At 37.0% G+C, this 24,495-nt stretch overlaps 1 protein-coding gene across 7 annotated transcripts in view; it reads left to right on the forward strand.

Moving 5' to 3' along the window:
- LOC145986448 (serine/threonine-protein kinase tousled-like 2) overlaps positions 1 to 24,003 on the forward strand; it is a 160,268-nt gene extending 136,265 nt beyond the window's left edge. For all 7 annotated transcript variants that reach the window (XM_083120470.1, XM_083120471.1, XM_083120472.1 and 4 more), the window contains 5 exons: positions 268 to 379; positions 10,366 to 10,504; positions 10,933 to 11,044; positions 16,499 to 16,606; positions 20,932 to 24,003. In XM_083120470.1, coding sequence (XP_082976596.1) covers positions 268 to 379; positions 10,366 to 10,504; positions 10,933 to 11,044; positions 16,499 to 16,606; positions 20,932 to 21,150 — 690 coding nt within the window. In that variant the 3' untranslated portion in view covers positions 21,151 to 24,003. The remainder of the gene's footprint in view (positions 1 to 267; positions 380 to 10,365; positions 10,505 to 10,932; positions 11,045 to 16,498; positions 16,607 to 20,931) is intronic.
- Positions 24,004 to 24,495: the final 492 nt, after the last annotated feature.

Below are 24,495 nucleotides of genomic sequence, written 5' to 3' on the forward strand. Positions count from 1 at the left end.
AAAATGCAGTGGGCCAATAGAAGACAGCATCTTGAGACAATGGGAAAACATTTGCCAAGGTCGTGTAAAAGTCACCAGCACAAGCAAGGCTGGTATAGCCCTCCATTACTCGTGTAAATATAGGGGTATATGATCTTTATGCACACCCTGTAGAATATTCCTGGTAACATTCTGTTTGATCTACTTGGCAGTTTATCGTACATTCTTTAAATTACCTTTCTTTTTGTATTTCTTGTGAAATTTGACTAATCTATCTCTTGCTCACAGCATAAGACTATCCCAGAAAGGGAAGCACGATCTATTGTGATGCAGGTTGTATCAGCACTGAAGTACCTCAACGAGATTAAACCTCCAGTCATACATTATGATCTTAAACCTGGTAAGTGACAAGTACAGACCATAATTTGCATGTAAGCCATTTTATTTTTAACGTTACGTGTATAGTTGTTCAATGCATGCTTTTTTGCATATGATTATATTTATTTAGGTAAATTATATTTAAAGTAAGACTGTACCTATACTTTCAGTATTGTCTAATACCAGTTGTTTTAATACAAAATATTATGATTCAAATTTAATCAGAAATGCTTTTCCAGAGTCTGAATTTCTCTTGGAGGTGCACAGAATGCCATGTAATACCTTCATTATCCTCAATATCTTGCAAATTGTGCATTGATTATGTGCCAGTATTGTGAGAAAAAGTAAATTGACTTCTGTTTTAATACTCTTGATTGTCTCAAGTGTAGGGATGCATATTTATGGTGAATAAAATATAAAGAATTTGGTGTCAAAATGGTGAAAAAAAGTATTAAAATTTGATTTAAAAACTATACCTAACATTATATTGTACTGCACTTACACAAAATAAAATTTTCATTCTAAGAGCATATTTATGTAGTTATTCAAGTATTATTAAGTTTATTCCTGTATACAGAACCCCAAACTTTGTAGCAGAATTTATCGTTCTTAGATTTTGCGTAATTCACTTGATAATACAGACCATGGAGCATTGTATCTACAAGCACTTGGCATTTGATTTCACATAATTTCTCACATTTTGTGTTTCAATTAAAAGGTAAATATGAATACTGTAATCACATGCAAATTTATGAATATTTTAAAGTGAACTCTGGTAGATTGATATGGTACAGATATGGTACAACAAATCTTAGCTGATTTACCTACTTTTATATTTTATTATGAATCATGTGATAACTAGCACATCGCTCTACGATGCCAGGGTTCCCGCAGTTCGAATCCCAGCCTGGGCTTGGATGTTTGTGAGTGCCCATTCATCAATTTCATCATCATTACTCATCCCCATCTTCGCACTAAAATACTAAAAATAGAAATTAATATTACAAGTAATTACATATGAATGGCTTATTGCAGAAAGGGACCTGAGTCACTTTTACACAATTCTGAGAAAAACAAGAAAAATCGTATAATATTGATAGCGTAAGAAAGAAATGTGCCGTTGTTGGCTCAAATATTCAACATAATGAATAGTTAATTTTGCAACCCTCAATGCACCCCCCTGCAGTATGCTGCTAGACACAGTGGAGATGAAAAAGTTGTGACTCCGGTACCTTTCTGCAATAAAAGTGGAAACTTTGAGAAATAAGACGAGAAATATCCTACAAACACCCGTTTGTCGTTGCCACAGAAGCTAGGTTAGGTTAAGTTATGTTATATATGCAACAGAAAATTATAGATTCGGAAAAATTACAGTGCATTGCACTTTCTGGACTTTATTGTCGGTGTTTGAAGTATAATAATGTACGAGCTCATACATGCATGTGTTATTCTACATCTGAGTCTGTTTCATTGCCGTGTGTAGTGGGCCACTGAAGAATATCTTCATAAAATCCTTTGACATCGTCTGTACATACGACAAGGCAGTTCATATGTCCTTCAATTTAGTAAGCTTGATCGTCATAAATGCAACTGGGAACGTACGTGGCGTAGGAATTACAATTCTTGCACCTTTGGACAGATAGAAGGTGTAAGATGTGAAAGCTTTAATGAATTCGGAAACCTTGACAGTACCCTTATGTTCAACACAGTATTCAAAGTAATGATATTTGGAAATCTGAAAATACTGCCTATTCTTGTAGGAACACATGGTAGTTTTCACAGATGGCGCATTTTTTTTTGTAGACATGAGGTCACCACGTTGGGAGACCAATAATATTACTGGTGTCAATAAGTTTGACAGTATTTTTACCGCTCCAAGCTGCATTACAGATTAGCGTACACAGTTCGTACAACGTATAAATACGGCTAGGTTTATTGCAGAAAAGGACCCGAGTCAGTGACTCAGGTACCTTTCTGCATTAAAGTACACTTTTTACTGTGCATTTTCTTGGCTATAGTCTCGTATGACTGACGTCATTTCTGCACTAAAAGATGTGTCTGTAACTAGGAAAATCAAAAATACCATTAACTCCCATACCTCAAAAATGTGACTCAGGTCCCTTTCTGCAATAAGCCATTCATATGCAGTTCTACAGAATACAGACAGTAAAGTCAGTTTTCAAAAAAGTACAGTAAAAGAAGGCACTAAAATTGGACCCAACCCTACAACTTGTTCATGGAGTTGTTAGCTATCTGTAACTGCAATTTTATTGCGGATAATATATTGAAACATTGCACAGCGTACGTAAATACCATATAGTTATTACTAGGGAATGGATTTCTATGTCCATACCTTTTTTTTTTTTTTGCTACGTTCTAGACGTATGCTATTTAGTGATTATTGTGTTTCATGTACACAGCACCCCTCTACTGAAATTCTATGGAACCTAAATTCCTATAAATGCCTAAATGAACTATAAATTCCTATAAATGCCTAAAAGCCCTATTCTGACTTGAAAAATGTTTTTTAAATCATTCACTTAACTTTAAAAATAACTTTTATTAAGCAAGATCATTCATTTCCACCACAAAGATTTGAGATCCTTCAACCTTGAGAATTTGAATGAATCCGAGCAGCAAAAGAAGTAATGTGACAGCAAGGGGTAGCAGCGTCTGTGCAAATTTCCATCATCTTCCAGCGTGAATCACGAAATTGAAAACATGGAGTGGAATGAGGCATTCTCCTTTCTTGAACACTGTACTTCCCAGGCAATTAAAGGGACCGTAGGTGTAGCATACCAATCAAAATGTGGGCTGCTTTGGGACGGAATCCTAGCTACAAAATTGTTCAGTTGTTAAAACAGGGCCGGCATTATTCCCGGCCTCTAACAGAGTAGCGTGGGAAGATTCCAAGAATACCTCCATCTGATTGGTTGTTTCGAGTGCCAGTTGTGATGAGTAGGTAAGGCAACCCTGCAAGTGAGCAATGACGTTGCCTATTTCCCCCATTGAAAAAACAGTTAGGTGAAAAGGGAGGGTTTGCACTGGAAACTAGAGCTTCCCTAGTGTAGAGAGAAGGAGACCCGTGCGAACCTGCCTGGGGGTTGAGTTCGAGTTTTTTGAGCACATATAGACTATTGAGACTTGCCCTACAATTTAAAGTGGGATCCGAACCACGATGTGTCTCCAACAAACATCAAACCTACGACCAGGGCTGTTAAAAGTCCAGGAACACATAAATTCTAATGGGTTCTATTGGTTTCTGCTGCAGGACCGGTACTTGATTTCGCGCACAATTTAAATTCGTTACAAGTTGCGTAATGTTTCAGTGAAAAAAGGTTCCTGCACCGTATTTAAATTGATCTGGAAAAAATGTTTGTGGACCGTTTTTAATTGATCCGGAAAAAGGGTTCCTGGACCGGATTCAATTCAGCCAGAAATAAGATTCCTGGACCAAATTGAAACTCTTAAACATAAAACAGTTCTTTATGGACTAGAACTCATCTACACGTGATGATTTTCTCTCCCGGATGGGAATTGAATTTATTTAAAACCTTTAACAACACTGGGATTGTTAAAGATTCAGAAACCATACATTCTAATGGGTTCTATTGGGTTCCATAACAGGACCGGAACTTGTTTTTCTCACAGAATTTAAATTCGATCCATGTTGCATATTGTTTCATTTCAATACGGAACTTGGACCCTATTTAAACTGATCCGTAAAGAAGGTTCCTGGACTGCATTTAAATTATCCGGAAAAAGGTTCATGGACTGTATTTGAACTGATCTGGAAAAAGGTTCCTGGACCGAGTTCTTTACGGTCGCGAACCCATTTACTGTGGCTGATTTTCTCTCCTGGACCGGAATTGAATTTATTTAAAATTCCTAGACCTTTAACAACCGTGCCTATGCCTCGGGAAGAACCAAACCTGTGTTGGGAATCAGGAGCAGTTGCATATTTTAAATTAGCACCAATAACTTCCTGCAGCGTAGGGAGAAGGTTCTCCATGAACGCTTCTGGGCTGTAATGATCGCATTGAAAGTTAATGGGATTGTTACAGAAGTGTCCGTGAAGGCTTCACACTTGGCAGATTGAATCTTCCCACTAATGGCATTCCACTTGCATGTCTTAACCTGTTCAGACAAACCTCTGCCTTACACATCTTTTCATTCATAATAGCTACTATACTAAACGCAACTCCATTTCGACTGAGATCGGGCATTTTCGAGTTGCAAGGTACCGAGGGTTGGGTATACCACATGTTGCCAAACATACTGTAAAGCGAGAAATAGTTTTCTCGGTCAACACCAGAAATAAGCAGGTTAAACTGCACACGTGGTTCTGCACGATGAAGTTTCGAGAAGAATCACCCACAGGTCGGAATGCAGGTGGACACACAGTCATATAAAGACAACTGATAAAAAACAGAAGTATACTTGGCAACGTTGCTTCTGGAGAGCGATGTGATCTCTTCAGCTTTTACTTCGCAACTGGGTTTGTTGACACCCATTGGACCACACGTCCCCGAAAAATGATTGGGGGACAGGACGCACCAGAAATAGCCATCGAGGTCAACCGCCAGTTGGAGTTGTGTTCGGTATAACGGACTTACTTTGCCATTTGCTTGATTAATAATTTTAGTTGCATGAGTTCATTAAAAGGAAAAATTTATTTGTAACCAACAACATAAATTTACCTTTCTTGCCCAAATTCCCCCTGTTATCCATGGAATATCAATCTCAATTTTTTTTTTTTTTTTTACAGTTACTCTTTGTGCTGTAAATATCAAATTTCTACCAGAGATATAGGGGCTCAAATTTCGAAAAAATGAAAAACTAATATTTTCAAAGAGCCATAACTAAAGGAAAGAGGAAACCAGTAGCAGAGCTCAAATATTTTCTGCTGAAACTTTGGACGTATATGTTTCCTCTAAAAAAAATTACAGCTCTGATTTGACATTACTTCCCTATTAAGGAAAAACCTAAACTTTGATTTTTCTTCAAAGTTGAACATTAGTTTTGGCCTTAAATTTCAGCCATTTTCATTTGAGATTGTGCAAAAAAGTACGTGACATAAAATAAAGCTTGAAATGTACTGAAAACAATGTTTACAATGTTTTTCAACACAGCTTTCTATCAATTTTCTTAGCTGAGTTATCATAATTATCGGAACTATCTGCAAAGGCCAAAAATACCTGAAGTCATGAAATATAAATTGACCACCATTTTTAAAGGAAGTCAAGTTTTAGAAAAAAATAGTGCTGCTTTGAAATACCCTTGCATAGGGGTTAGAACAACAAAAATATGAAAATTTTTAAAAATGGTCAAGCAGCCAGTGATGGGCCATTCGGTATTAACCAACCCATATGCATTCTAGACAAAAACTCTGGTCTTAGTACAATTGCTGTGAGCCAAAAGTGGATAAACATCACTGTAATGCTTCTCCCAACATTTCTAATAATATTATGTGTATTCACATTAGGGGTAATTTGTGAGTGCTTTAGGGTCATTTTTCAAAAATATAACTGTGTGCCAGTGGAAACAATAGTTCATGCATTGAATACTGTGATATTTTTATTATGAACAATATTACTTTTCTGATTTTTTAAAATTATGTTGAACATGTATTGATTATACTGTTGTAACAATTTTCATTCAGGTAAATCCTGGGACTCCCTATCAAATAATTACCCAAATTAGGAGTGTTTTTTCATCACAACATGTTATTTTATTTAGAGATTTTTCTACTTTCTGAGCATGTAAGAATGGTAACACATGTATTTTCTATTAGGACTGTCCTTCTCTTTTCCAACAATACCTAAATCGTCGCAATATTCCACGTAGTTTCCGAGATATGGCATATTTTGTATCATGTAGTGCGTTCGTTTGTCCAGCCAATTTATGAATGTCTTCAAATTTTCAAAAATTTGTAACTTTCAACATATTTGTTGGAAAAGTCTAATATTACACGTTTGTTACATTGGACCAAGTATCTATCAGTAGAAAGAAATGAAGCAAATCCATGACTATGAAACAACCTGCTGTAGGTGATTTAACGTGGAATGACCCCGATATCGGGTGATACCTACCTATCGAGTATTGATTAATCTGCCCCATCCTAATAAAAATATTTGTTTTGTATTAAAAAATAAAGGCTGTAAGGGTTAAGGATTTGGAGACCAGATAATATAATAATAATAAATAAATAAAAGAATGGAATTCCAGTTTTTCCTTTAAAATGCAAATTTATCGCTAAGCTGTCAATTAAATTCATCAGTAATTAGTTAGCATTTGGTCAGTTTTTCATATTTTGGTTAGCTAAGCCACTAATTTTGACCGTTTCACTAGTTTATTCTGAAATCAATATAAATGGAATGATGTAATATTCCGATTTACTGATTTGCTGTTATGTAAAATCTACTTACAATAACTCCATGTTGCAATGTTCAAATCTGATTCTTTTAAATTTACAACGTTTAATTTCTTGCATGTATCTGTACATACTAGTCTGTAGGAAATTTCATGTGAAGCCTTTGATGTCGTTTCTTAATTCTGACTGAATAGTGAAGTAAATTAGAATGTTTGTCTCCTTGTAACAAACCTTTCAAAGCAAGATTTCCTAGCAGTAACCATTGCCAGCAGGACAATCTGAGTTCGTACCTTTTTCTGCAGTCATTACTTGAAGTCGATCCACTTTCATACATTTAAACTGAGAAGACATTTTTTCATTAGTCATCTTGGAGCTCAAGAAACATAATGTGACTAAATAATGGTAGCTGCTGCGTAATCCAGCAATTCACAGTCCTCTCCCAGACTGTTCATGTTTGAATATCCATACAAGCCAGTTTCTAAGTTGGTAAGCCTTATATATACCAAAAAAGAAAGTAACAGTGCACTTTATATACAACAAAATATTCAATATAAATGTGGTTTCATGTACATGTACTTGCTTTTTGGTCAAAGCCCCTAAGAAACCAGTTTTTTTTTTTTTTTAAATATTCCAATATAAATCCTCAGTCTAGTGATAACATGGTGAGCGACACATGCTCTTAAGCTTTCCATTCTTGATTGTAGCACACACTGTGGAACCCAAATATACATTTTCAACTTTCTGTAAAGGCAGTGTACAGAAATGCAAAATTATCGTAAACAATAGTTCTACAGTGGAACCTCAAATACTGTATGTGCTTTTCAGCAGACTGTGACTAAAGAACTAATAATGCAGAAAAATGTAGAATCCAGGAAAGTTGTATAAGGTTTTGCTTCATTGGGACTTAAGGGGTAAAATGTATAAAGGGGGAAATCAATCAAGGCAAGTTTATTTACCAACGAGATACATTCTGAAGTCTGAATTATCCTGTGAGTTACCGTATTTACTGATCAATAAAGTAAGGGTCCCAGGTTAGATATCCGGTGGAGGCACATAGTGGTTCGGATCCCACTTTAAACTGTAGGTCCATTCCCAATTAGCCTTACTGTGCATAAAGTGGACTTAAAACACTAACTAAATCAATCATGTATAATGTGCACTTTTTCCTAAAATTTTTGCCCCCAAAAAAACTGGTGCGTATTATGCATGGAATAACTGACAGCCCACATTAAAACCACTCACGTTTTCACTGTCACTGCATATAACATATCAACAGGCGCAAATACAAATTACCAGGTTGGATTTCTTTTAGTAATAACAATTTTTAAAGAACACTATAAAAATGAAATGGCCATTTCCCACGATTTTTCACTTTGTAACAGAACTTTTTAGGACACTGAGAAAAGTGGGTTCTGGCAGAATTTGAGCATGCACCTCCCATCACATGTGATGTGTATCAGCAGCATTCGTTGGGTGAGAAATAATTGAAAATAACTTCCTGAGGGCTGTGCAAATACATAACATAATTTTGATCTTGCTTTCTTCTACTACGGAATAAACAAGGTGGTTACAGAAGTGAATGCTTTGGGATGCTAAACACAGTGGAGGGAGAGGGGGGAGGTGGCTTGGGTTGGTGATTCATTGTACACAATACTATTTTGGTCTAGGAATTAATTTGTGCACCTGGACAAGAGATGGCGTAACGAGCGTATCGTCCCACAGTTCCGTGTAGCCACACATGCGTTGAAAACTCCTGTCAGCGCCCATCGTTCGTAGTATAGGGCAGTTGATTGACGCGTCAACAACAGCATTTTGTAGTCGACTGAACATGGCGCAGTTCGTGCCAGATAAAGTGTTTTTGCGGGGTGTTCTGCTTCATTACTTTAACATGCAGAAAAGTGCTACCGAAAGTCATCGTATTTTGGTGGAAGTGTATGGTGACCATGTGCTAGCTGAGCGAACGTGTCAGAAGTGGTTTGCACGGTTTAGAAGTGGTGATTTCGGCCTGGAAGACCAAGAGCGACCTGGACAGCCAAAAAAATTTGAAGATGAAGAATTGAGAGCATTGCTCGATCAGGATTCGTGTCAAACGCAGGAAGAACTTGCAGAAGCATTAGGCGTTGATCAAACAACAGTTTCCAAACGCCTCAAAGCCATGGGAATGATTCAAAAGATGTCACATTGGTTTCCACATGATGGTTTGCACATGAATTGAAAGACAGAGCTGTTGAAAGACTAAAAACCATTTGGGAATTGCTGCTTCAAAGACAGAAAAGAAAGGGGTTTTTGCATTGCATTGTTACTGGCGATGAGAAGTGCATCCATTACGAGAAGCCGAAATGAAAAAAGGCTTGGGTGAAGCCAGATGAACCAGGTACATCACAACCGAAACGAGATATTCACTGTGCAAAGGTTATGCTGTGCATATGGTGGGATATGAAAGGTGTGGTGTACTATGAGCTGCTGCAACTGGGTGAAACCATTAATGGAGAACGTTAACGACTACAATTAATGCGTTTGAAGCAAGCTCTGGCCAGGAAACGACCAGAATGGGAGAACAGACATGATAAACTTATTTTTCAACATGATAACGCTCGCCCACATGTCGCAAAACCGGTCAAAACCTATTTAGAAAATGTCGGATGGGAAGTTTTACCCCACCCGCCGTATTCACCAGACGTTGCTCCTTCGGACTACTACTTGTTCGATTGCATGAATAACGATTTGATTGGACAGCGGTTCACTTCTTCAGAAGATATCGAGAAATGGGTCTCTGACTGGATCGCTTCAAAGGATGAGGACTTCTTTCGCCACGGAATCCGTAACTTGCCTGACAGATGGGCGAAAGTGGTGGCTCGCGATGGACAATATTTTTCTTAAGGTATTTATGTATTTTGTGTTTGAACTACAGCTTCAATGTGTGTGTCACAACCGCACGAATTAATTCCTAGACCAAATATATTCTCCTCTTGGTTCACATAGCAACAGGTGATAATCAAGGAGTCAAGTTCAATACCCGATGGAGACACATAGTGGTTTGGATCTCACTTTAAACTGTAGGTCCAGTCCCTGTTAGCCTTACTGTGCATCAAGTGAACTTAAAACACCAACTCAATCAATATCAACAGGTTTCATTGAATAGGTATGATGTCATTCGGTATAGCAAAAGCTTTACAACCTACAGCTAAGAAAACCATTTCTTGAACCTGAATTGTACTGTGCATTATGTACAAGATATAATTGTTTGTTGCTTTTTCCAATAAACACCAGGGTGTGCATTACAGATGCATTATACATACATAAATACAGTATTCAAATCATGGAAAATATATTAATTCTGTTGTAAATATTTGAGAACCAAAAAGTGATACAGGAATAAACTTAATACTCTGACAACTACATAAAAATGTGTTATTAGAAAGGAGAACTTTATTTTATGTAATAAATATAATTTTTAAATCCAGTTTCTGGTTATCTTCTCCATTTTAACACCAAAATGCCATTTTTATATACTACTTTTGATCCTGAAATGTGCTCAGTTTTTTTTTCCAAAATCTTGATCCACCATAAACATGTGGCTCTATGCACTAGGTATCTTACATTCAGTTTTTTATGATGTTACATTCTTATTTAAGGTAACATTCTACTAACAGAAGGTAATGTGTGTGGGGAAATCAAGATCACAGACTTTGGTCTCAGCAAGGTTATGGATGAGGAGAACTACAATCCTGACCATGGGATGGACCTCACGTCTCAGGGGGCTGGTACTTACTGGTAAGTTTAGTTTTAGAACTAATTAATGGATCCTCATTGTTTTTCAGCCAACAAGAATATCCTGCAACATCACTTTGCACAACGTGAACAACAAAAAAGTGTGTGTGTGTGGGAGAGAGAGAGAGAGTAAGTGTCTATCTTATGGATTTCTATTTCTCTGGTGACTAGAAGATCAGTCATTTGTTATTGTTCATGTGATGTAATAAAAGGAGAATTCATACAATAATAAATTGACAAAAATGTTGTTTCAAGTTAAATTGTGTAACATCTTACAAAAGAATCATGACAATCATTAAGATGCCATGTAGTCAAACATTATTTTATCAGAATAAAAGTGTTTTGAAAGTAATAGTTGAAAGTTCATTCATGGTTAAGAAGTTCCAAATGTTTTATTCTTCAGTTACGACACAGTTGTTTGTTTCTTTCAGGTACCTTCCCCCTGAATGTTTTGTAGTAGGCAAGAACCCACCTAAAATATCTTCTAAAGTTGATGTTTGGAGCGTAGGTGTAATATTCTACCAGTGTTTGTATGGTAAAAAGGTAAGTTTATTTTTGCTTTAAACCTAATGAATTTGTAGTGTTGCGTGATCACCTGATGGTACGAGGGTCACTATTCATATTTTGAGCCTAACAATGAAAAAACAGGAATTTGGCATTGAAAACTGCTTTATTGTTTTTCGAAGTATTCTCCTTTATGGTCAATACACTTTTGCATTCGTTCGAATCATTGGTCAAAGCAGTTTTTCCAATCTTCTTGAGACACCTCCATAATATGGTTTTTGAACGCATCAACGGCGTCTTCCGCCGACGAAAATCATTGTCCACAAAATTTATTCTTGACATTCGCGAACAAGAAGAAGTCATTGGGTGCCAAATCAGGACTGTACGGTGGATGACCCATCAATTCGATTTTTTGACTGTTCATAAAGTCGGTTGTTAGACGAGATGTGTGACAGCTGGCATTGTCTTGATGAAGAATGATCCGACGGCGTTTGTTTGTTTTCCGTATTTGACTGAAGACCTCTGGCAAACAAAGTGTTGTGTACCATTCAGAGTTGACTGTTCTACGTTCCTCTAAAGGCACAGTTGCCACATGACCAGTTTTCCCGAAAAAAACAGGCAACCATTTGTTTCGATGTGCTTCGAGCGCGAACAACTTTTGTTGGATTGGGTTCATCGTGAAACACCCATACAGTCGACTGCTGTTTACGTTCCGGCTCATATGCATATATCCATGATTCGTCACCTGTTACAATCTTATATACGTCTTTTGAAGCACCACGATTGTATTTATTGAGCATTTGTTTGCACTAATTGACGCGAGCATCTTTTTGAGTTTTTGTCAAATTGTGTGGGATCCAACGAGAACATACCTTTCTCACAGCTAAATGATCATGTAATATTTTATATATGCTGGTGGAACTAATGCCTATGGTTGCCTCAATCTCACAGTATGTCACATGACGATCTTGCAGTATTAGGTTTTGCACAGCATCAATGTTTTCTTGAACAACAACTGATTTTGGACGACCTTCGCGAATCTCGTCTGTGAGCGAATGGCGGCCACGATTAAATTCGTTATACCAGCGTTTCACAGTGGCAAAGGATGGGGCTTCATCGCCAAATGTGGAAGTAAGTTGATCGATGCACTCTTGTCTTGATAATCCACGTCGAAAATCGTAAAAAATCATCGCACGAAAATGTTCATGAGTTAATTTCATTTTATTCTTGTCGCGCAATCTCCAAGGCAACATAAACAACACAAATGAAGCTATTGACAAAACATTTGAAGTACGTTATGGTCAATAATGCCAGACGATTCCGTGCAAACGTCAAATCGCACCTAACTTCAATCAGTGTTGCCAAGGCTCAAAATATAAATAGTGACCCTCATAAAGGGTATCAAGGGTTCTTTAGTTTACTATGTGATAAAATTAAATTGTTTTTACGAATAGTAAAGAAAATGACTACAGAAAGTATGAGATGCCCAACATTGTTAAAAAAACTGAAAGGAAGGAAGAAAGAAAGTAGTGGTTGTTGAGACTCCTTTTTTGCATCTTTTTTCAAGTGAAAAATTTTGCCGACAAAGGAAGGCTGGCTTTGTTGTTCTAAAGCAATGTGTTTCCCTCACCCCTGGATACTGCATTTGAAGGAAGTTTGTTTATCGGTACCCAAGGTCAAAAGGAATGTTTTCCACGTGGGTGTTGGGGGAGGGGAAGAGAGGTTGTTGAAACTGCATCCTAAGAATTAAAGTTCGAGGCATGCTGAAGTAAAACCTTTGTTCTTGAGCACAAGTGTTTCACAAGTGGCTACAAAAGTTACCCTGCATTGTCTAAAAATAGAATTTGGAAGTAGTTCATTCCACGTACAACGGTACATCATTCATCTCTCAAGGGCAATTAGCTTCCGATCTACACTCATTTAATCGAAACTCTGGATTTTGCTCAAAATTGGCTCGGGCACCAAGTTCCAAAAGGTTAAAGTAATTATTCTACTAATAGTGAATCAACATTTTTTTAGTTTCTGTGCATTGAAATGTGAAACTTAACACTGTTGATTAAACATAACTACCCTTAAAATGCTTCCCAGATTTGTAGCTATAAATGAACAATTTTGTGTCACGGGAGGGACAGACGAAACACTGTCTCTTCACCTAATCCACTAATTCGTACAGACCGATCTCTCTATTGTCACCTCTCTCCATTTTCTGTGAGAAAATAATTAAAGACAGGTTGCTAAAGTTTACATCTCCCCTTATAAATACTGCTCAGCATGGTTTCCTTCCAGGCAGCTCTTGCTTGACCAATCTATTGGTATAACTTTCACATGCTACTCAGTCTATCTCAAATAATTCCCAGCTTAACGTTATGTATGTGGATATTTCAAAAAGCCTTCGATAAAATAAATCATAATCTCCTTCTTCATAAATTACAATCCAGATTTAACATCCATGGGAAATTTCTGTCCTTACTACAAGACTATCTGAGTGCACGAGAGCAGCATGTTATCCTTCCTGGCACCTCTTCCGGCTTTCTTCCTGTTTTGTCTGGAGTTCCCCAAGGGAGCGTTTTAGGCCCACTTTTCTTTCTTCTTTACATGGATGATCTCCCTGACAGACTGTCCTCTCTCCCTACAAATATACTTCTGTTTGCCGATTACTGTAAACTCTTCACAGAAATCTCATCAGAACACGATGCTTTAATCTTACAGCAAGCTCTTACAGAACTACTTGTGTGGTGTCGCCAGTGGAAACTTCAATTGAATCCTAAGAAATGCTCCTGCCTCGCCATTTCCCTAAGAAGGAACAAACTCGATTCTGCTTACTATCTTGAAAACAATCCCATCAAAAAAGTTTCCTCTCAAAGATCTCGGAGTTATCATCGACGAAAAACTAAACTTGAATGAGCACATTACGAACACTACTAAAAGAGCAATGCGTCTTCTCGGTCTTCTGTACAGGTTCACTGAAATCCAAAACCAATCATCAATCAGCATATTTTACAAATTCCTTATCTCCCCCATTCTTGAATACTGCTCTCCTATCTGGACCATGGCTTCAAAAACAAATCTTTCCCGGATTGATTCTGTTCTCAACTTTTTCCTCGCCATTGCTTGCCACAGAATACCTTCTCTCAGGCACCTTCACAAAACAAATATTATTTCTGTCTTCAATATCTAACCACCACACACTCGTCGCGAATTAGCAGAAATGAAATATTTGCACAAAATCATGAATGGTAAAATTAAATCCGAATTTCTGCTCAACAAATTTCATCTACGCGTCCCCGCACGGCCAACCTGGGAGGGTAAGCTCTTTCACAATCCTAATACAAGGCTCTCCCTTCTACAGCGGTCTCTTTTCTACAGGTTTCCTTGCTCATATAATAACCTGCCTCCGAATGTGGACATATCCTTGCCAGAACAAAGTTTTAGAAAATTGTTAACGATATATGTATAATTTTGATTTGTTTTCAGTGCCATCTTGTACTCTATTTTGTTGTTGTTGTTATTTTCCTGCTGTTACTGTTTCAGTGTAAAATGGTCATTGAGTACTGTATCTGAAACTTTAGGTAAAATAAATAAATAATCAGAAATTTATTTTAATTTCTGTGAGCACAAATGATGAAAATTAATTTTTTTAAGAAAGAGAAGGAATTGACTTTTGAATATTCTAGTGAGGTTGAAGGGGAAATATAAAAGTTAAAGGAGAAATTAATTGTTTCTTGGTGTCACGGCTGGAACACAATACAAAACACAAGTAAATGAAAAATAAAATAAACTAATAATATGTAAAATATCTTCTACTTTCTAACTTAATGATGTATAGTACTTGAATTTTTATCCAAATGACAATTTTAGATGGTTCACTCACAAGATAGGATAAAGTTACAGCATTGCATTCAATTTTAAAAATTGAGGTTCTTGGGCACTTTCATATGGAATGCCCCATATCAGTGTTCTGTGCAACAGACTTTAGGAGACTACATTAACTGCAGCCTGTTACCTTTAAACACCCTCCCAGTAATGATAAAATGTTTAACCAGCTCAAATACTTCAAGAATAGGGAGATTACAGAGTATCCAGACATGTATGAAATTAAATGTGGAAAGTAACAAAGAACGGTACAGTGAGGAGTTTCAAAGAGAAATCTTATGAACATTTAGATGTGATGGCAAGAAATTTAAGGAGAGGAGTGAGCATGTGACTGTCAAAGGACATTTGATATGGAATTTAAGATCATTCCTATCCTAGAAAAAATTATATATTTTCGAATGGAGAAAACTAAAAATAAATCATAATGATGATGACGTGATGAGCACATTGAGTTAAAGTGATTAAAAAAAAAAACATTTTCCCAACATGGCAGGAAAATTTCCCACTTTTCCCACCAAATTCAATAAAAACAGTGTGTTCTGTTTACTTGACAGTTTCAAGAGTATGAAAACAAGAACAATTCTATGTTGCTCGGTTCAGAGCAGGACACTATGGTCAGCCACACATTTACTTTCAGCATGATCTTGCTTCTTTTCTTTTTCCCTTCCTTTCTTCCTTCCTTCCATGTTTTTTTAATGATAATCTCACATTACCTATTTTTGGATCTCATATTTTAGATCCAATCATTAATAGCCTTGGTGTAAAGCTAATCAAAAGTGCCTGGTTTTAATATTATTTCAGTATGTTGTCCCTTTGCTTCATGAAAGTGTCTCCAAACAAGAAAGATGAGTGGTTAAGATGACAGGCTAAAAATTTGGAGAGAACAAGTCCCAACCATACAACTGGCCTCAGTGCAAGCAAATGCTGGGATGATAGCTGTAACAGAGAATTATTTGTTTCAAATTATTTTCTTTCATTTCTCCCCATGCTGGTTAGATTGTCTTTGCTTTATGTGAATTGTATGCTCTGACAAGTGGCACTAGATGAATTTTATAATTCTTGATCTGAACTTATCCAAAGGGTTATTCATAAGAGGAAGATTACAACAAAAATAGAGAGGGTAATTGTTATTGGAAGTACTGTAGTAGTACAATTTCTACATAAAAAAATTATGTTACTGCAATTAGGAAGAATCATACTGAAAATGGAATTCAGGCAGATGTTTTTGGGTGAAACCCACATTGAAATGGGAATCTTTCCTATAATTGTTTTTATATAATAATGAGGCTACTACTACTATTATTATTATTATTGAAGTAATTAACATAATAATAATAATAATTAACAACTAAATTAATTAATTACTTTATTTCTGTAATTTTTTTGATTGGTGGAAGTTGGCTCCTTCACCTAAGCATAAGTAGGTATACAGTCTAGATCTATAGATTCCGGTGTGTGTGAAAAGATGTTGGAGCAGTAGTTATGGATAAAAATGCTGACCACAGAAATAGAAAAGTCTGAAGTTTTGAATAATTGTATTGATGCTCTGACTTTATTTTTAAAGATGGCATGCAAGTTCAGTATATTTTTCTAATGAACTGATTTTATTTCCTAATGCAGCCTTTTGGACATAATCAGTCACAGGCAACGATCCTGGAAGAAAATACAATCCTGAAGGCTACAGAGGTGCAGTTTGCTAACAAACCTACAGTCAGTAACGAGGCAAAGGTAAGATATTGTCACTCACCATTGTCTTATATTGTCATATTTTATAGGATATTATCAAACCATAAGCTTTGCAGTCACTAGAAGTAAGAATATATATTGTGTAATAGGCATGCCCAAATGAAAAGTAGACCTTTGCTGTAACGGCGTTGTATCTAATCGAAGAAGGTAAATATGATTGCCGATAGATGGGGCAGTGTTTGTCCCAGTTTGCAGGTGTAGCGAACAACTTCGCCTGCTGTTTCCTCAGTTGGCGAGAGTGGTTTTTGTGTGGACGGCTGCATTATGGATTCCTCCAGGTCAGTGCAGAGAGCTGTAATCCAATTTCTTCGCGCAGAAGGCAAGCATGCTTCACAAATTTATCGCAGCAAGCGGTACTGCAACACGTTGCTGAGGCTTAAACAGGCCATCAAAAACAAGCGCAGAGGTAAGCTCTCGAAGGGGATAGTTCTGTTCCAGGACAACGCTAGGCCACATGTGGCCAAGAAAACTCTCGACCTGCTGAGAACATTTCAATGGAAAGTCCTCACACATCCTCCATACAGCCCCGATATTTCTCCATGTGACTCCCATATCTTCGGCCCCTTAAAACAATCACTGAAAGGTCAGTGGTTCACCTGTGACAAGGAAGGCAGAACACCGTGGAAAACTGGATCCGTAAGCAACCCAGGAGTTTCTACACTGAAGCCATCCACTCCCTTCTACGTGCTGGGATCAGTGCATTAATATCAATGGCAATTATGTGTAGGTATCATGTTACACATTAATTGTAATTCACTTATTATGTAATGCAAATATTCTGTAATATAATACTCTTTAGATATAACCGTAGTCTCATTTTCATTTGGGCATACCTTATATTTTTTTGTTTTCAAACTACACTTTGGTCAAAATTACAACTAAAGAAGTGGTTGCCTGTAATCCAACAAGCCGTGAAGATGAAGATACAATACACAGTTTGAAAGGATTAATTTGAACCACAGATAAACAGATTTTCTTTTAATTTTTCAAAATATAGAATTATTATCCTGAGGATAGCATTATTGATCTGTTAATTTGTTACACATATTGGCTTGATGCATAAGTTCGTAGTGGTTTTTTCACTGTGGAAAAAGTCTTTTACTTCGTAATCATTTGTGATGAACAAAAATTAATCTGTATTGTATTTTCTTCATTGTCTGTTACTGTCTACCAGCACTGGAACAATTTTTCGATTCCATGCATGAGGAAATCAGCTGATTTGGGGTCAAAGACATCGTTAAAGCCAAGTTTGAAGAGTATTTTCATGACCAAAGGAGTTCCCTTGAAGATTGGTGGATTGAGAGCTGAAAAGGTGAAAATCTGAGGGTGCAAGATTGAGGAAGTAAGAAAGATGTGGAATAACCTTCCTACCAAAGCTCTTCAATAGCAGCTTTTGTTATGTTAGCGAAGTATGGGCGTGTATTATCGTGTTCGAGCAGCACTCGATGCAGTGTTCCTGGCCCATTCGCTGATTTGTGTTGTTTTCCTTTAAAGCCTGCAATATTCTGAACTTTACCTGTGGAATGCAAGTGTTTGCACGATGGTTGAAGGGTCACATTTGATAATTCTCGGCTTGACTGACGTTGATCATCGTTGACTAATGAGTTTAAACGGCCTTAATTAAAGCCTAATGGTCTTCCTGAACGTGGAGAATCACTCAAGTCAAAATTGCTTGTTCTCTTTGAAATGACAAAACCATTTTCTTTCCCTGCTTTAAGCTTTATTGTTGGCATTCTCCACATACAAAGCACAAATGTTTTCAGCCACATCCGCTGCATTTCCTCCTCTGTTAAACCCAGACAGAAGAATATGTCGGAAGTGTTTGCTTTTTTCCACTGGACACTTATTGTTCTTTAGCCTACAAATAACACTGTCTTCCTTCAAACCTGCAAAATTCAATGCGTATGCTTTTTTCCACTGGACACTTATTGTTCTTTAGCCTACAAATAACCCTTTCTTCCTTCAAACCTGCAAAATTCAATGCGTATGCTTTTTTCCACTGGACACTTATTGTTCTTTAGCCTACAAATAACACTGTCTTCCTTCAAACCTGCAAAATTCAATGCGTATGCTTTTTTCCACTGGACACTTATTGTTCTTTAGCCTACAAATAACCCTTTCTTCCTTCAAACCTGCAAAATTCAATGCGTATGCTTTTTTCCACTGGACACTTATTGTTCTTTAGCCTACAAATAACACTGTCTTCCTTCAAACCTGCAAAATTCAATGCGTATTCACAAGTATAACAATGCCACTCCAATTGATGAATGTAAAAACGATAAATAAACTCCTAACACTGCAGTGTTGCCATACCAAACACAAATGCTATGAACTTATGCATCAACCCAATACCATTGAAGCTCTACATGAAATCTTCTGCAATTTTTTATGTAACTTGTACCTGTTAGATTATGGTATCATTAAAATCTTCATACCTTTTGTGTGTTGAGCACAGCATCGAACTACTAGTCTTTCCTGAGATAAAAGTACATGGAACTAAAATCAATTGACTGTGAACATGTGATTTTTGTATGGTTGTTATTTAGTGTACATTTAATTATTAATTTTGGGGGCCTATGTCACTGTCCACTTGGAAACATGTGGATAGTGGCAGTTACCACTTAGATTATTGGAACCATCAATAATTAGTTTCAGGGACAAAGTTATGTATTTAATTCCAGTATGTTAATAACTACCACATTTTTTTTTTCATTCCTTGAAGTATGAATATAAACAAGGCATTCATGTTTGGGGAATAAAAGACGCGGTTGATGATAATTAGACGTAAGCAAGTTATTAACTTTTTCCACAAAAAAGTTAGTTAGTTAGTAACTCGCTTATGTCTAATTAAACAAGCCATGTTTTGCAAAGTAGCAGGTATAATTTGGTGAAGTTAAAACTTAGTGATGCAAAACATGTTGTCATACAAGAATTTTAAATTTTCCCACATTATACATTCAATGTCGATGGTCTCAACATAGCAAAATGTTAAGAAATTTTCCTCGATTTTACATTTTCCCACTCTATATATACGCCAAATTTGCATAAATTTTGCATTTTGTGCATTTTGACATTTTTTTCGGGGGGGGGGGGGGGGCGGAAATAATTTTTTTAAGAAAAGTATTTTTGAGGGGATTTCCCCCCTTTCCCCCTCCATATGTACGCCGAATGTGCATAAATTATATACCGTCTGAATCTGTGATTCTTTCTGCGTACAACGGTATATATCTCATATCTCTAGTGCATTTAGTTTCTGAGCTGTAGTCATTTCAAGGTACCCCTGCATTTTGAAGCTTCAGGAAACAATCAGTGGCGTAACGACCATTCCTTTTGGGGGTATAACTCAAGTTACATTGGTCATACGACAAGGATGGAAATATTTTTCTGTTTCTTACATGCCAGCGATAATTTCTATGGGCATTTTGAACTTTTCATATCCTTTTTTTCAGGGGGCGGGGGGAGGGAGAAACCCCATTTTAAAAAAAATATTTTCAGGGGATTTCCCCCCTTTCCCCCTCCATATGTATGCCAAATGTGCATAAATTATATATCGTCTGAATCTGTGATTCATTCTGCGTACAACGGTATATCATTCATATCTCCAGGGCAAATAGTCTCTGAGCTAAAGTCATTTGAAGGTACCGCTGCATTTTGAAGCTTGAATCAGTGGCGTGCCGACCATTCCTTTTGGGGGTACAAGTCAAGTTACATTGGTCATATGATAATAATGCAAATATTTTTGTGTTCCTTACATGTCAGCGATCATTTCCATGTGCATGTTGACACTGTCATGTACTTTTTCTTGGGGGGGGGGGGGGGCAAATTTTTTTTCCCAAAGAGTTAGCCCCCTCCCCCCGCCACATGTACGCCGAATTTGCATAAATTTCATATAGTCTGAATATCTGGTTCATTCCGCGTACAACAGTATATCACTCATCTCTCTAGGGCAATTAGTCTCCGATCTACACTCATTTAATTGAAACTCTGCATTTTGCTCAAAATCGGCTCGGGACCAAGAGGTTTACATGTGAAAATGGCCTTGGGACTCAAAAGGTTAAAGGTTGTATTAATTTCTGTGCCACCTGCCACCATCCCTTGGGAACTTGTTGCTTCATTGCTGGGCTGGCTTCCGGTTCCTGTCATTTCCCTGCATGTCACTAGGAGTGCCGGTGTAGTCAGTTCGTCTGCTAGGTTTGATAAGAAAGGTGAAAGACTTTTACTCTACAAATGTGCCTCATAGTGTGGAATATTACATGTTGGTTGTATTGGTTGTTTGTATTGCTAATTTCAGATTAATTATTTTTCAGAGCTTTATTCGGAGTTGTTTGGCATATCGAAAGGAGGATCGCATCGATGTGTTTTCTCTAGCCAGACACGAATATCTTCAACCACCCATACCAAAACATGGTCGGCAAGCTAGTAATCAGCAACAACAGCAGCAGCAGCAGCAACAGCAACAACAACAACAACAGACTTCTTTCACAACTGGAATGTTTAGTGGAATGAATGCCTCTAGTTCTTCATAGTGACAATAGGGTTTCTAGGAATAGTTGAACTACTGCCGTGTGAGTGGGTGCTAGTGCGTTCGTGTGTATGCTTGTGAACCTAAGTGATGGCTGGGTGCAACTTTTGACTAGGAAACAATGTGTTACTAGAATGTTTGTGTGTTGCAAGAGCCAAAGTACGGCTTTTACAATTGTGAAATTATTGACAAAAGATTATTGTGTAAATAAATATATCTTCCCCAAGCAAGTTAGCAGCTTTGTTTGAAGGACTGTACTGTTTTTCGATAGTGTACAGTGGACTTTATTAATATTGAAGAGTACGCATGATGCTGCTGTGTTATTGTGTTGAAACAATAAGAACAGATTTCCACTTAACTCTATTACTGAAGTAGAGGTTTTGTTAAATATATATATATATATATACTGTAACAATGTCATGTGTGGCAGGATGATCCAGTTACACTGTAGTCATTTAGAAATAACGTGTCCTTTCTTGTGAACGAGGGAGCAATTTGGTCTGGTAATACCTGTTACTGTGAATCACGTACATACACACAACCCTCCACTATTTCTCCCATAGTGTCACCAGCTAAACTGGAATAATTCAATTCGCAACAAGTGGGCAAAATCCCTGGTGGCGTACCACTCACTGAAGCTCAGAGGATGAGAGTTACGCATGCATTTGGAAGCAGTATGGAAAGAAAGTCCCGGACCTCTCTTGAAGTTGCAGTGCTCCTAGCAAAGAGTTACGCATAATTAAATATTCTGTGAATATGTTGATAATTTCAGTTATTGTTTGTATTAGGAATCGAGTATTACTGTCATCATCCTTGTTTCTTTACAGATTAGTTGACTGGCTTCCAGAACGTCTGGTTTATCTGTATATTATGTTGAAAATATAATAATAACTATGAGTATTTGGAAATAGTTCCAAGCTTCATATTGTAAGCCATGGAATTACTGAAGGTTATTTGTAATTGTAATAACTGTGTTTTCTTAAAGGCTAAGTTATTTTTTAAAAAGTGACCTTGTTCAAAAGTCATGTATCATGAATTGTTGTTTGCTGTATAACAGTTGAATGATATGCAGTGTAAATTAATACAAGGAGACATGTATAAAATGGTCATACAGACAATCATGTGTGGAAGTAGTTATGAATTTGTGTGTTTAAAGAAAAAGTTAACGTTGTTCGTTGGCGGGGAGTGTTGATTGATATGGAAGGGAGAGAGAGAGGTCCTGTTGAGAAGAGTGTTCGCAAAGAGCAGGAGTCCATGCGATGGTGATAAGTGATTACGAGAGATTGGAAGTGAGCAATAAGTGCAGGAGTGTGCTGCCTGGGAAGCAACAACCCTTTTCAAGCCAAAATGGTCTGACGTAGAAGTTTGTTAAGAAGTATAATACACAGTAAAACTGTGTTTCAGTATCCAGAAGGTTTTTTCTTTCCACAAGAGTTGAAACTGCTTTAGGCCAAAGAAAATATCATCTCAGTTTTTTGTTAACACACTAAGCTTTGGTGTAATAATAACCACATAATGTGGCAAATGTCTCAACAGTGTGCTTAACTTTCAAAACCATTCTTAAAAGATATCCCATACAAAGCTGTAAGTTTAAACAATACAGTCACTTAACTAAAAAATAAAGTATATATATGTACATATATATATATATATTGGGAAATCCAAACTGTGAAGTCTTGTATCCAGTTTTTAGTTACTAGTACCATAGATTTATAATGTATAGAATATGCACATACTTGTCCTTGTGACTCATCTCATATTCAGAAGACTGGTAAGATTTGAAGGTTTTATCACTGTTGAGAGCTTCCATGTTTCTTGTAGTATTAAAAAAAACAGTATCAGCTTAAAAGATAAAAAAAGAACAGTTTCATCAATTCTAAAACTCCAAGCAATGTGAGATACTTCACAAGGCTGAAATTACATTAATATTAATGCCAATCAGACCATAGAGGCACTTGTGGGATGTAGTGCAGCAACCTGCTGAACATGGAAATCAGATTAACTTATTGACAAAAAAATTTTTTTTTTACATTCAGAGTAAAGTGCTGCTGCATTCCTGCAGTGAATTCTCTTCAGCAGCTTGCCACTTGAAGTAATTTTCCACAATGTAGTCAACCTTGGAAAGTGTCTGTGATCCACTGGCGGTTGAGCATTATCGGTCTATGGCAGCTGTTGTATTTTTTAGTAGTTAGTACCTTTGGCCTTGTGAGGTAAAGCAGCGGATGCCTTGGTCATCTGCTGGCCAGTGTGCCTCAAGTGATAATTTATTAAATGTAGTAAATCATGTTCCTCTTATAATATCAGGCTTGTTGTTTCCTAAACCTTGTACACATAAAAATGATTGTGACAGCTTCAGTTACAACGCTTCTTATCACTATCCTGATTATAAATGATTGCCCAAAATGTCTCTTTGTTTTTTGAGAGAACAGTAAAAAGACAAATTTTCAAACAATTGTGTCATTAATGAACTGAATCATTTTTTTAGCAGTTGCAACAGTTCTTAACAAATGTGGCGCAAAAACCAGTGATTTATATTGCTCAGCATGTTCAGTGTTCGTTTTTATTTGAGGAAGATAAACTATTACAAATTGAAACTTCTAAAGTCCATATCTTACAAAAATGGGGTCCTGCTCTCTTCCAACATGTATCATAGTTATGTGCATAGTGTTGATTCCCTGTTCTCATGGTTGGGCATTTTGTATGCTCATTATGCTCAGTAAGTCCTGCTAGGCATGTGATGAATCCTTACTGTTGGTACATTGTTCAGTATTTATACTAAAGAAATTTTAAGTGGGGCGAAATACAACTTGGCATGACCACTCCCACTTATGTAATAAAGGGTCACTCAAATTATAAATCTTGAGTCCATTTTACTACTCATTTCTGTTTTTCTTATGCATCGCAGAGGCTGCTGAAAAGTAAAGGATGAAGTATATGTTGTGTTTAGCAAGTTGAAGTTATGCTTGAAAGTGGAAGGTCGTAACAATGATATGATGGAGTACAACATGATCGGTAAGATTATACCTTGAACCATTTCTTGGTCGGTCAATTATGACTTTTTATGTGGCTGTTTCAGATTCAAATAGGGGTATAAGGCGTGACAGTTTCTGTAGACACCCAGATGTCAATCTCTCTTCCATGCAGTACACTTTGGGCTGCATTTCGCAGGCTAATGAGGATCTGGCATCTGAACTCGCTTTCAGTGAGGGTTGTGTTGTGTCCTGTCTGTGTGTGTTCGTGATTCTGCTTAGTCTATTTCATCTTGTCACCTTTCATCATCATCTTCCAGATTAGCCAAAAGTGGCAGAAACACAAAGTAAAGTAAAACAAATCAGTCAGGCTCAAGTAT

The sequence above is a fragment of the Lepisma saccharinum genome, chromosome 4, assembly GCF_977018435.1.
Source record: "Lepisma saccharinum chromosome 4, izLepSacc3.1, whole genome shotgun sequence".
NCBI lineage: Eukaryota > Metazoa > Arthropoda > Insecta > Zygentoma > Lepismatidae > Lepisma > Lepisma saccharinum.